The sequence below is a fragment of the Mobula hypostoma genome, chromosome 4 (genome assembly GCF_963921235.1).
Source record: "Mobula hypostoma chromosome 4, sMobHyp1.1, whole genome shotgun sequence".
Classification (NCBI taxonomy): domain Eukaryota; kingdom Metazoa; phylum Chordata; class Chondrichthyes; order Myliobatiformes; family Myliobatidae; genus Mobula; species Mobula hypostoma.
This window is the reverse complement of record NC_086100.1, coordinates 137,360,626-137,373,730: the sequence shown is the minus strand read 5'-3', so window position 1 is coordinate 137,373,730 and position 13,105 is coordinate 137,360,626. Positions and strand designations below refer to the sequence as shown.

The window sequence follows — 13,105 nt, the reverse complement described above, 5'->3', positions numbered from 1 at the left end:
GGCTTCCCCCGCCATCCGAAGGTACAGGGTTCCTATGCAATGGTTTGTAAGCCAAAATGTCGTAAAGCGAAGAAGCAATTACCGTTTATTTATATGGGAAAATTTTGTGAGCGTTCGCAGACCCAAAAATAACCTACCAAATCATGCTAAATAACACATAAAACCTAAATAACAGTAACATATAGTAAAAGCAGGAATAATATGATAAATACACAGCCTATATAAAGTAGAAATACTTTTCCACAATCATTGCCAGCACCGTTCTCCGTAGCGAAAATCTCACGCAAGCGCTGTTGGCAAAAACACGCTCTCTAGTAACCTTTAAGCTATGAAGCTGCCAAATTATACCAAATAACACGTAAAAATACACAAGCTATATAAAGTAGAAATAATGTATGTACAGTGTATTATCACTTACCGGAATCGGGACAGTGCCGAGCACACTGATGATGGTGTGTTAGACTGAGACATCACAGGTTAGGGTGGTGCAGTGGCCCCCACCCTCCGGGCCGCCGACCGAAACTGATCCATGAACCATGCAGGGGTACAGCGGTAGCTGGGAGGCACACAGCACATCTTTAAGAAAAAAGCCGAAATAAACATGCTAATTAATTAGGTGCCACCCGACACGTAATTGTCAGCCCAGGTCAGAGGCGATTGCCGATTGCATCGCCTCTGATCTGGGCCGACAGTTACATGTCAGGCGGCACCTAATTAATTAGCATGTTTATTTCGGCTTTTTTCTTAAAGATGTGCTGTGTGCCTCCCAGCTACCGCTGCATTCTCCGTGAATTGGTATCTGTCCGCGGCCTGCGGGTTGGGGTGGTGGGACACTGGGGTGTCATCTTGTCGTCGTCTGTTTCCATCAGGGCAGGCAGCTCATCTTCTATGACTGCCTGCCTCGATGTCGAAGGTCGAGGTTCGTCGTCTGCTCTGGCTGATGAGGAAGGCTTGCTTGACTGCTGAGCCCCGCACATTTTTCTATCATACAGTTCTTTGTAAGCATTCAAACCATCCTGCAAATATCCCCTAAACCTACGTACCCTTTAAAAATTAAAGTCGTACTTTATCATTGCAGCGAGAATCTCACGCAGTTGCTTCACGTTCATTTCGCTAATGAATTCAGTTTCGATTGTTATCCTTTCCTCTTCCAATTGGATCAGCTCTTCATCTATCAATTCTTGGTCATGGGATGCCAAAACCTCTTCATCACCATCTTCGTCAGCTTCCACAAGCCAAACTCACGTTGTCCTTACTTCGTTCACCATGATCAAAACACATAATTATGTCTAGTTTTACGCTAAGTTTAACACCCTTACGAGCTCTTTCAGGCTTTTCTGACACCATAGAACTCATCTTGCTAATGGCTGCTCAATGCAACGTGTTTAAGCAATGCCGTTCTGAATCCGGGGGAGAGCGGCTGCTCAGGGCGCGCGCTGCCTTTTATCGTGCGCTGATTTTTTTGCGCGCTGATTTTTTATCGCGCACTGATTTTTTTCCTAACAGTGAAAACACCTTCTGTTAGCGAAAACAGGGAACTAATGTAGGTCTTTCATAACAGTGAGGTTTCGTAAAGCGAACGTTCGAAAAGCGGGGGACACCTGTACATACTTCGATAATAAATGTACTTTGTACTTAAGATCTCGCAAAGCTGCTAAGCCTGTGAGAGTGTAGTGAACAATGACGATGAAGAGTGAGCGATTCCCTAACTGATGGAGATAGTTGTTATATCAGAGGTGACACTGTGAGGAATTGGGCAGAATTACTGGCCAGTTGTGAAGTTGATTGGATATGGCAGTTAAAAATTCACTTACCGGCTTTAACCCCGTTAATTGAAACTCTTAACGGTGTTGAACCTGCATCCTCAGAATTCAATAATTGGCATCATGTTCCACCACAATCTCCCTCCTCTGGCCCTCTGTTTATTCACTATTTCCCTACCCAGATTCACTTCATGTTCAACAGGTAACACTTTCTTCAACTAAATTGCATTTCCCATTTAAGAACAATGAGCCAGCATAAAGCATACTGATTACCTTCAATAGGTATTGACAAATCACACTATTAGTTCCCTTCTGATTCATGTCCACAATGTGTTTAACTCTAGGAGCATGCAGAAATCATGATATAAACTGGACAATGTGCATGTGGTACAAAAAAAAATTGCTGGAAGAGCTCCCCCATCCTCACCTCTTTAAACCGGCTATCTCCCTTCTACATTTTCAGTCCAGATAAAGGCTCTCAACCCAACTATTCATTTCCCTCTACAGATATTGCCTGGCCTGCTTAGCTCTTCCAGTAGTTTGTCCTTTTTGCAGTTTACAGCACCTGCAGACACTTACGATTCCAGTGTGCATTTGGCATGCTACCAGCATTGCAATGAATGGGGATGCTAATTAGATGCTGGGATCCCCATGTCTGGTTTCATGGTGTACTCAGTAATATTCCCCTATAACTACTAGCTATACACAAGCATCCTGCTAGAGCTTCAGTGATATACCTAATTGGATGTCTGTTTCAGAAATCAATTGGTATTGATTAAATTAAAATATTACACTGGAACACCTTTCTGAGAAAGAATCCTAAACAGTAATATATCGCTTTGCAATACAATTAACAGCACCAAGAAAACCCAGAGAGAGTGAGGCATTAATGATTACTTTTGCTAATGATTATTTAATTATAACAACATTTCTGAATTAACAGGCATTTATCAAATTACTGATCTCAAAAGTTGAGATGAATTTTTAACTATTATGGTCAAATTGCAAAAAGATTTAGATGGAGATGGTGGGGGACTTAGAAGAGATATATTTTTGTATGTGATCCTAGTATATCTTACTCTGATGAAAGCTGAATAAAACTTTAGTCAATCTGCAGCAATTTACCTTCTTGTATCTTCTTGGATGAAGAGTTTTATCAGTTGCTTGGGGATATGGAAGGACAGTGTACTTTCAGCCATTTGTTCTCGTACACAGAGCCACTTGCCATTGGCTGTAGGCAATTTATAAACTTTATATATGATATTTTTAAACACTGTGAGAAGAAAAGAACAATTGCAGTAAATTATTAAGTAAGTCGATAAAATAAATGAAACCGAATAATTATCTTATCACAATAAACAAATATATACTAGTAAAGCTGAGCAGCTGCACAGTGACAAGACAGATCTCTCAGCTAGTTGACCCCATACCTAATGAGGTACATGGTCTACCAGTAATAAAGAAAAAGCAGCTTACTCCCCCGACTTAACTGCATTATCACATTACATTCCCATGTGATTTGGGTCAAGAAACCCAAATTAAAATAGTGGACATATCAGGGGCTCCTAATGCTGCACAAGATGTAAGGAGGGTAATAACTTTAACATTAAAACAATGTTTAACCAGGAGTTAACCAAGATAGCCAGGTGGAAGGGCTTAGTGAGAGTTCAGATATAGGCAGCAGAGCAAGCTTGAATCAGGTTTAAAGAGAATAAAACAGAGAAGCCAATCTATCAAGCAATAGAACTAAACAGTTGTGTGAGGGCTTCAGCAGATAAAGGGAGGAAGAATCAGGTAACTTACATTGAAAAAAAAATCAATAGAGTTTGTTAAAGAACAGATGAAGAAAGTTCAACATTGTAAATCATTGAATTTTCAGGCAGCTTCTTGGCAAAGGGATGAAGACATTGAGAGGGGGGCAAAGGAGCTTCTGACCGTCTTCTCAACATTGAGTCAGGTTAAGTTTCTTCTCATCTACATTTGATGTCAGTAAACAGTTAGAGACAATGGAAGGGATCAAGAAAGCCACTGGTGAGATAAAGCTGGATGGAAACAAATGAGTTTTCCAATGGTGAGAGATCACATGTAGATGAGGAATGGAATTGAAACAAAGATAGATTATTGGGGAACACTGTAATTCATGATGCAAGAACAGAAAGAGCTGGAAGGATGGCTGACAAAGAAGGAAGTTCATCAAAGAGCCAATGTATATAAAGTCTGAAATAGACCTGAGGTTTAGTATATAAAATGGGCAGAACGTTGGTCTTCAGTTTGTACTTTCTAGTGATCAAATTAGAAAAAAATCTCCAAATGTGCAACTATATCCAGAATTTCCATGAATAGTCAGACAGAATCACCAATATTGGTTTCCAGTGTGAAATTCTTCCTAGTTTGCATGTATTCATAGCTCAGAGTTATACAGTAAAGCACAACTGTCTCCTTTGATAGGTATTTATTTTTGATGAAATCCTCTGGAGCATATGTAATTCAACATTTACGACCTTCATAAAACGATAGCGTCATAGACCTCTACAGCAGTAGGCCAATCGACTCATCTAGTCTGTGCCAAACTGTTATTCTCCCTAGTCCGATACCCATTCCATCCATGTACTTATCCAAATTTCCCTTAAAAGTTGCAATCAAAACTACATCTACCACTTCCACTGGCAGCTCCGACAACACTCCGACAACAAATCCTCTGAATATAGAAGCTTCCACTCAGGTTCATCTTTCATCCTTAACATACCACCTCTAGGTCCAGTCTCATCCAGCCTCCCTGGAAGAAGCCTACTCTGTCTAAGCATTCCATCTCCATCAAATCTGTCTTCGTTCTCCTATGCTCCAAAGAATAAAATCCTAACCTATTCAGCCTTTCCCTGTAACCCAGGTCCTCAAGTCCTGGCAACATCCTTGTAAAGTTTGGCAATGTGCCGAAAGCTCTCTTTATGGCCCAATCTGTACTCCCAGGTCCCTTTGTTCTACCACATTCTTCATTACCCTACCGTTCATCGTGCAAGTCCTACTGTGGCTTGTCCTCACAGAGTGCAATACCTCACACCTTGCATTAAGATCCATTTGCTATTTTCAAACCATTTTTCCAGCTTGTCCATTTCTACAAGCTTTGATAGCCTTTCTTGCTGTCCACTACACCATCATTTTTGGTGTCATCTGCAAATATGCTGATCGTTTTCCACATTATCATCCAGATCATTGATATATTTGACAAACAACAATAGACCCAGAACCGATCCCTGCATCACTACTCACAGGCCTCCATTTAGAGAGGCAACTATCTACTTCCATTCCCTGGCTTTTCCTGCTAAACTGATGTTAAACCAAATTTGCTACTTCATCCTGAACACCAAATGAGCGAACATTCTGGACCAGCCTCCCATGTGGGACTCTGTCAAAACTCATCCTTAACAATGCACTCCAACATCTTACCAACCACTGAAGTCAGGCTAACTGGCCTATAATTTCCTGTCTTTTGCCTCCCTCCCTTCTTAAAAGAATGGAGTGACATTTGCAGTTTCCTAGTTCTCGAGAACCATTCCAGAATCTTGAAAGATCACTAGTAATGTCTCAACAATTTCTTCAGCTACCTCTTTCAGAATCCTGCGGTGTAGTCCATCTAGTCCATCCAGGTGACCTATCTTCCTTCAGACCTTTTAGCTTTCCAAGCACCTTCTCCGTAGTAATAGTAACCACACTTGCTTCTCCGTCCTGACATTTCTTAATTTCTAGCATACTGCTGGTGTCTTCCGCAGTGAAGACTGATGCAAAATACTTATTGAGTTCACCTGCCATTTCGTTGTCCCCCATTACTACCACTTCAGCATTATTTTTCAGAAGTTTGATATCCACTCCCTGTTGCTCTTTATAGAACTGCAAAAACTTTTGGTATCCTTTCTTATATTACTGCCTATTTTACCTTCATGTTTCATCATTTTTCTCATTGCTTTTTTAGTTGCTCTCTGTTGTTTTTTTGTAAGTTTTCCAACCCTTTAGCTTCCCACTAATTTTTGCTATATTGTATAACCTCCCTTTTGCTTTTATGCTGTTTTTGACTTCCCTTGTCAGTGATGGTTGCCTTATCCTCCCTTCAGAATACTTCTTCTTTGGGGTGTATCTATCCTGCACCTTCCGAATGCTCCCAGAAACTCCAACCATTGCTTTACCGCCATTATCCCTACTAGCAGCCCATTCCAAACAACTTTGGCCAGCTCCTCTCTCATGCCTCTGTCGTTCCCTTTACTCCACTGTAATATGGATACATCTGACTTTAGCTCCGCCCTCACAAGCTGCAGGGTGAATTCTATTATATTACGATCAATTTCTCCTAGGGGTTCCTTTACCTTAAGCACACTTATCAAACCTGGTTCATTACACAACACCCGATCTAGAATCGCCTTTTCCCTAGTGTGCTGCTCTAAAAAGCCATACTGTAGGCATTCTACAAATTCCTTCTCCTGAGATCCAGCATCAACCTGATCTACCAATCCACCTGTGTATTGAAATCCCCTATGACTATCACAGGATTGTCCTTTTTACGTGCCTTTTCTTTCTCCTGTTGTAATTTGTATCGAACATCTTGGCTACTATTCAGAGGCCTGCATATTAGTCCCATCACAGTCTTTTTAACCTTGCAGATCCTTAACTCGACCCGAAAGAATTCTACATTGTTGAATTCTATGTCACCTCTCTTTAAGGTGAGACACAACCTATTATGCACAAACTTATGTTAAATATCCCTAATCAGATCCTAGCTATCCAAATACTTATATATCCTGTCCCTTAAAATCATTTCCGTTAATTTACCCATTACTGATGTCAGGCACACTGCCCTATAATTTCCTGGCTTATTATTAGAGCTTTACTTGACCAACAGAACAACATTAGCTGTCCTCCAGCTCTCTGACACTTCATATATGGCTAAGGGTGGTTTAACTACCTTTGCCAAGGCTTTCGCAATTTCTGACCGGCCTCCCACAAAGACCAAGGGGGCACCTTGTCAGATCTTGAGGACTTATCCAACCTAATTTGCCTCAAGTCAGCAAGGACCTTCTCTTCTGTCATTCAGATACAGTCCTTACTATTATTTTTGCCTCAGTTGTCTAAACTCCATGTCTGTATCCTGAATAAACACAGACGCAAATAATCTTTTTAGTCCCACACATTGATAACCATGCTGATCTTCAAGTGGACCAAATTTCTCCTTTACTATCCATTTGATCTTAATATATTTGTAGAGGCCCTTGGGATTCTCCTTCACTTTTTCTATCAGAGCAATATCATGCCTTCTTTCAGTACTCCTGACTTCCTTCTGGAGTGTTCTTTTGTATTTCTAATACTTCTCAAGTGCCTCATTTGTTCCTTGGTGCCTAGATGTGCCACACACCTCATTCTTTTTTATAACCAGGGTTTCAACATCCCTCCAAAACCAAGGTTCCCTAAACGTGTTAGTTTTATACAAACACTTTACTCTCAATATTTCACTGCCTCTTCAAAAGAACAAATCTTTGGCAGAAAACAATCTATCCCAAATCACACCTACATGATCCTTTCTGATGCCATCAAAATCGGCCTTTTTCCAATTTAGAATCTCATTTGTTCCTCATCTTACATGTTATTTTAATTAAATTATTTTAATTAAAATAATTTATTTTAACATAACTTAAAATAAGTTAGGAGGGAAGGAAAAGTCATATATTCTTTTCTGCCGTGCTTGTTTGAGTTGGTATTTACAAGCTCTGGGGTTATTTCAAGTACAGAGCAAGGTTTCAATATCTGAACATGCTGGTAAATCTCCAGTGGAATTGTGATATGTAAGTAACCCATGCTAACTCCACAGCATAGTTTACAGATGAATCTCATTCCCACAGCTTATTAACCTGAATGTGATGTTCTGATAGCTCAAATCATTCTACTAAGCACAAAAGATCATAATTGCAGGGTTCAGTAGCAATGAACACCACTGAAGTTATGCCAACATCTCAACGTAGGCATGTACATTACTATGTGTGGCAGCTTTGCCTCAGGAATGGGCACCTTAGTTTTCTGGAACAGGCTGTCAGTTGAAGGAGTCAGAGATGCCTCTTGTATACATAGGAGTCCAGAAAATATTTCAGGGGCAACTTAGTTAGAAAGTTTTATACCAGGTGTCAGAACTGACATACACAGTAATGGCTGCAAGTACATCAGTAAAACCAACATAATAAGCAACTGCATACTAAACTCACAAATTGCTTCATTTTGGAAACCTCTGGTAGTCATCTAACTCATGTTTGGAGAGAAATGCAGTCCAGTAATAAGGAAAAAGACAGACACTGTTACAAAATATAGCTACTGAAGTCAGGTTTTAAAATAGGCACAGTATTTGAGGATGTTATAATCTAGTTCTGGAAGAAAATGAAATCAACAATAGGAAGGTTTATTTTAATTTTACACAGAAACACCTATGCATGAAAATCAAGGAAAAAGACAAACTCTTTGAATCTTCTTAAGTACATATTGTGTTGACTTCATCTGGCATCCTATTGTAAGATTTGCTTTATTTGTGTTTGTTAATTTGGTTGGGGAAAAAAAGACACAAAAACATATTTTCTCCAAAATCTTAAAATTACAGTGAGCCTTTGAAGACTAGACCATTAAGAAACAAAAAGCAAGACAGGTACTATATGACATAGGTGGAAAGATAGGTTTGATGGTTGCAACCATGGTTAAAGACTGCAGCCTGCCAGTAGTGAAAGCAAACCTTTGAATTAGACTCATTCGGACTTTGGTCCAACAATCTGGAGTGTTCAAGAGGAAACAGAGCACAGAATATACAGCCCAGCAGCTGCTTTGTCCAATCCACCCTAGTAATGCTTAGCATGGCAAAGGTCTTGCAACTCCTTTGCTTACAACAATCATGATGATTTTTTTTTAATGGTCCAGTCTTTCTTTCTAACCAAATTTGTTTTGCACTCAAACCTTGGAAGTAAGTTGGAGTACACAACATAATGGTAGAACGGCAGCTATTCAAGAGTGCATACAAATAACACTTGGTTCACTCCATAATGCTGTGTAGCAGTGTGTGGCTCATTATAATTCATGATAATCAGCTTGGAAAGCTGGGTCTCCAAGTGAGACAGGGAAGGTGACAGAATTTGAGGTATATTGTTGTCTGTCATCTATATCAATGATCCTAATGAAAATGTGGACAAATGGATCAGCAAATTTGCAGATGACACCAAGATTGGGAGTGTAATGGACAGCAAGGAAGACTATCAAGACTTGAAGCTGGATCTGGACCTTCACTGATACTTATCAAAGTATAAGATGATATGGCAAATCTGTATCAACTTCTAAGAAAGTAGAGGTACTGCTGGGTGCCTTCTTTGCAATGGCACTTTTGTACTGGTCCCAGGACAGATCTTCTGAAATAATAATGCCAAGGAATTTAAAGTTACTGATCCTCCACCTGTTCCAACATTGGGTTATTTCCTTCTTGCAACCACATACACTCAGCTCTGCCCTGGACATAACTGTGAATCCCACCAGTGTCTCCTCACGTTAAAAATTCATTGGCTCACCTTGAACCAAGTAACTTATGTACCTAAACAGGGGAGTTCCATCTCTGGATAATTTTCGGCCACCGACATAATGACTTAAAATGAATCAAATCTGTCTATGGGTATGAGGCTTTCTAACTGCTGATCTCCTTGACAGCCATGTGGACCAGCTCCAGAGGCTTCAGCTGCATCTAAGTACATGACAGGCCATAACCTGCGGCTGGAATCAGTTCCGGCACAAAAAATATGCAATTCCTTGATCACAACCAGTGGAAGCTGTGCTTTGCTTTGACTGAAGAGGAAAAGCTATCCATTGACTACAGAACTTCTAAACAACACAAGTTAGAGGAAGTGTTTGTTTCCACCAAAAGTAAATTACCGAGCATGTTGAAAGAGCAGAATAATACACTCAATGGGTTAGGCAGCATCTGTGATAAAAAAAAAATTCCAAGCCCTCCTATTTCCTGCTGATACCCTGAAGTGTCAAAAGAGGACTGATATTTGCTATGCAACACACACAAAAAATGCTGGCGAACGCAGCAGGCCAGGCAGCATCTCTAGGAAGAGGTACAGTCGACGTTTTGGGCCGAGACCCTTCGTCAGTACTAACTGAAGGAAGAGATAGTAAGAGATTTGAAAGTGGGAGAGGGAGGGAGAGATCTGAAATGATAGGAGAAGACAGGAGGGGGAGGGATGGAGCTAAGAGCTGGAAAGTTGATTGGCAAAAGGGATACGAGGCTGGAGAAGGGAGAGGATCATAGAATGGGAGGTCTAGGGAGAAAGAAAGGGGGAGGGGAACCCAGAGGATGGGCAAGGAGTTATAGTGAGAGGGGCAGAGGGAGAAAAAAGAGAGAGAGAGAGCGCGCGAAATAAACAAACAAACAAATAAATAAATAAATAACAGATGGGGTACGAAGGGGAGGCGGGGCATTAACGAAAGTTAATGTTCATGTCATCAGGTTGGAGGCTACCCAGACGGAATATAAGGTTGTTCCTCCAACCTGAGTGTGGCTTCATCTTGACAGTAGAGGAGGCCGTGGATAGACATGTCAGAATGGGAATGGGATGTGGAATTAAAATGTGTGGCCACTGGGAGATCCTGCTTTCTCTGGCGGACAGAACGTAGGTGTTCAGCAAAGCGGTCTCCCAGTCTGTGTCGGGTCTCCCCAATATATAAAAGGCCACATCGGGAGCACCGGACGCAGTATATCACCCCAGCCGACTCACAGGTGAAGTGTCCAACCTGATGGCATGAACACTGACTTCTCTAACATCCGTTAATGGCTCACCTCCCCTTCATACCCCATCTGTTATTTATTTATTTATTTCTCTCTCCCTTTTTTTCTCCCTCTGTCCTTCTCACTATAACTCCTTGCCCATGCTCTGGGTTCCCATCCCCCTTTCTTTCTCCCTATGCCTCCCGTTCCAAGATCCTCTCATATCCCTTTTGCCAGTCACCTGTCCAGCTCTTAGCTCCACTCCTCCCTGTCCTTTCTTCTCCTATCATTTCGGATCTCCCCCTCCCCCCTCCCACTTTCAAATCTCTTACTATCTCTTCCTTCAGTTAGTCCTGACAAAGGGTCTCGGCCTGAAATGTCGACTGTACCTCTTCCTAGAGATGCTGCCTAGCCTGCTGCGTTCACCAGCATTTTTTGTGTGTGTTGCTTGAATTTCCAGCATCTGCAGATTTCCTCGTGTTTGCGTTTTTATGATATTTGCTATATTTGTTTTCAAATTTGTAGAGTCATGGGATACTACAGCACAAGATCAGGACTTTTGGCCCAACTACTCCGTGCCAAATCATTAATCTGCCTAGACCTATCAATCTGCACCTGGACCATAGGCCACCGTACCCTTCCCATCCGTGCACCTATCCAAGTTTCCCTTAAATGCTGAAATCATACCCGCATGGCAGCCCATTTCACAGTCTCACCACCCTCTGAATGAAGAGGTTCCCCCTCGTGATCCCCCTGAACTTGTCACCTTTCACCCTTAAGAAATGACCTCTGGTTGTCCTCCCACCCAACCTCAGTGGAAAAAGCCTGCTACCCTGTCTATAACCCCCATAATTTTGTATACCTCTATCAAACCTCCCCTCGGTATTCTATGTCCTAGGGAATAAAGTATTAACCTATTCAACCTTTCCCTATAACTCAGGTCCTCAAATCCCGGGAAAATCCTTGTAAATTTTCTCTGCACTCGTTCAATCTTATTAACATCTTTCCGGTAAGTAGGTGACCAAAACTGGACAAAATACTCCAAAATTAGGCTTCACCAACACCTTATACAATTTCAACATAACATCCCAACTCCTGTACTTAATACTAAAAGCACATTGTGTCTTTATGACCCTATCTACCTGTGATGCCACTTTCAAGAAATTATGGACCTATATTCCCAGATCTCTCTGTTTGACCACTCTCCTCAGTGTCCTACTATTCACAGTGCAAGACCTATGCTGGTTAGTCGTCCCAAAGTGCAACATCTGCATTAAATTCCACCTGACATTTTTCCAGCTGGTACAAATCCCACTGCAAGCTTTGACAGTCTTCCTTGCTCTCCACTACAGCCCCAATCTTGGTGTCATCCACCAATCTGCTGATCCAGTTTACCACATTATTATCCAGATCATAGATATAGATGACAAACAATAATGGGCCTAGCACCAGTCCCTGCAGCACACCACTATCAAAGCCTTGAGTCAGAGAGGCAACTATCTACTATCTCTCTCTGGTTTCTCCCGCAAAGCTAATGTTTAACCCAGTTTACTACCTCATCTTGAATGCCAAATGAATGAACCTTCTTGACCAACTTCCCATAAGGGATCTTGTCAAATGCCTTGCTAACATCCATGTTGACAACATCCATTGTTTTGCCTTCATCAACTCCCCTGGTAATTTCCTCAAAAAACTCCATCAGATCGATTAGACACAACTTACAACACATATCCCTAATCAGTCTCTGACTATCCAGATACTTATTCATCCGGTCCCTTAAAATACCTTCATTAATTCTATTATAGTTATTATTCTACTATGAACTTATTGAGTTTGCCCGTAAGAAAATGAATCCCAGTATTGTATACAGTGTGTCTGTGTGCTGCTGTATTGCCTCATAACCATAGACACTGTGTCCATCTCCCAAGTAAATACAGATGCAAAAAATCCATTTAAGACCTCCCCCATCTCTTTCAGCTCCACACATAGATTACCAGCATTATGTTCCAGAGGACCAATTTTGTCCCCTGCTATCCTTTTACTTTTAATATATCTGTAGAAGCCCTTCGAGTTCTCCTTCATCTTGTCTGCTAGACCAACCTCATGCTTTCTTTTTGCTATCCTGATTTCCCTAAGTGTTCTCTTGCATTTCTTATTTGTTCCTACCTGTCTATACTTGCTATGCACTTCCTTCTTTTTCTTAACCAGGGTCTCAATATCTTTTGAAAATCAAAGTCCCCTAAATTTGTTATCCTTGCCTTTTATTCTAACAGGCACATATAAACACTGCACTCTCAAAGTTTCACTTTTGAAGTCCTCTCACTTGCCAAGTACACATTGCCAGAAAACAACTTGTCCCAATTGATATTTGCCAAATACCTTCTGTTTCTTATTACTGATGAGGAATCTTAGTTCCAGATTTATCTTTATTTACCTTAACAATCAGCATGGGATCTGAACTCATAAGCATGGATCAGATGTTTAAGCCTTTACAAACTTGACCAGTACTGTAGCCACTCTGGTACCATACTCTGCACTTTTACAGTGGATTTTTCATCAAAATTTCAACAAT

The 13,105-nt window shown here is 41.0% G+C and overlaps 1 protein-coding gene across 9 annotated transcripts in view; it reads right to left on the bottom strand.

The window, feature by feature from the left end:
• inpp4b (inositol polyphosphate-4-phosphatase type II B) overlaps positions 1 to 13,105 on the bottom strand; it is an 805,146-nt gene that overhangs the window by 140,408 nt on the left and 651,633 nt on the right. For all 9 annotated transcript variants that reach the window (XM_063046598.1, XM_063046596.1, XM_063046599.1 and 6 more), the window contains one exon: positions 2,889 to 3,036. In XM_063046598.1, the coding sequence (XP_062902668.1) occupies positions 2,889 to 3,036 (148 nt within the window). The remainder of the gene's footprint in view (positions 1 to 2,888; positions 3,037 to 13,105) is intronic.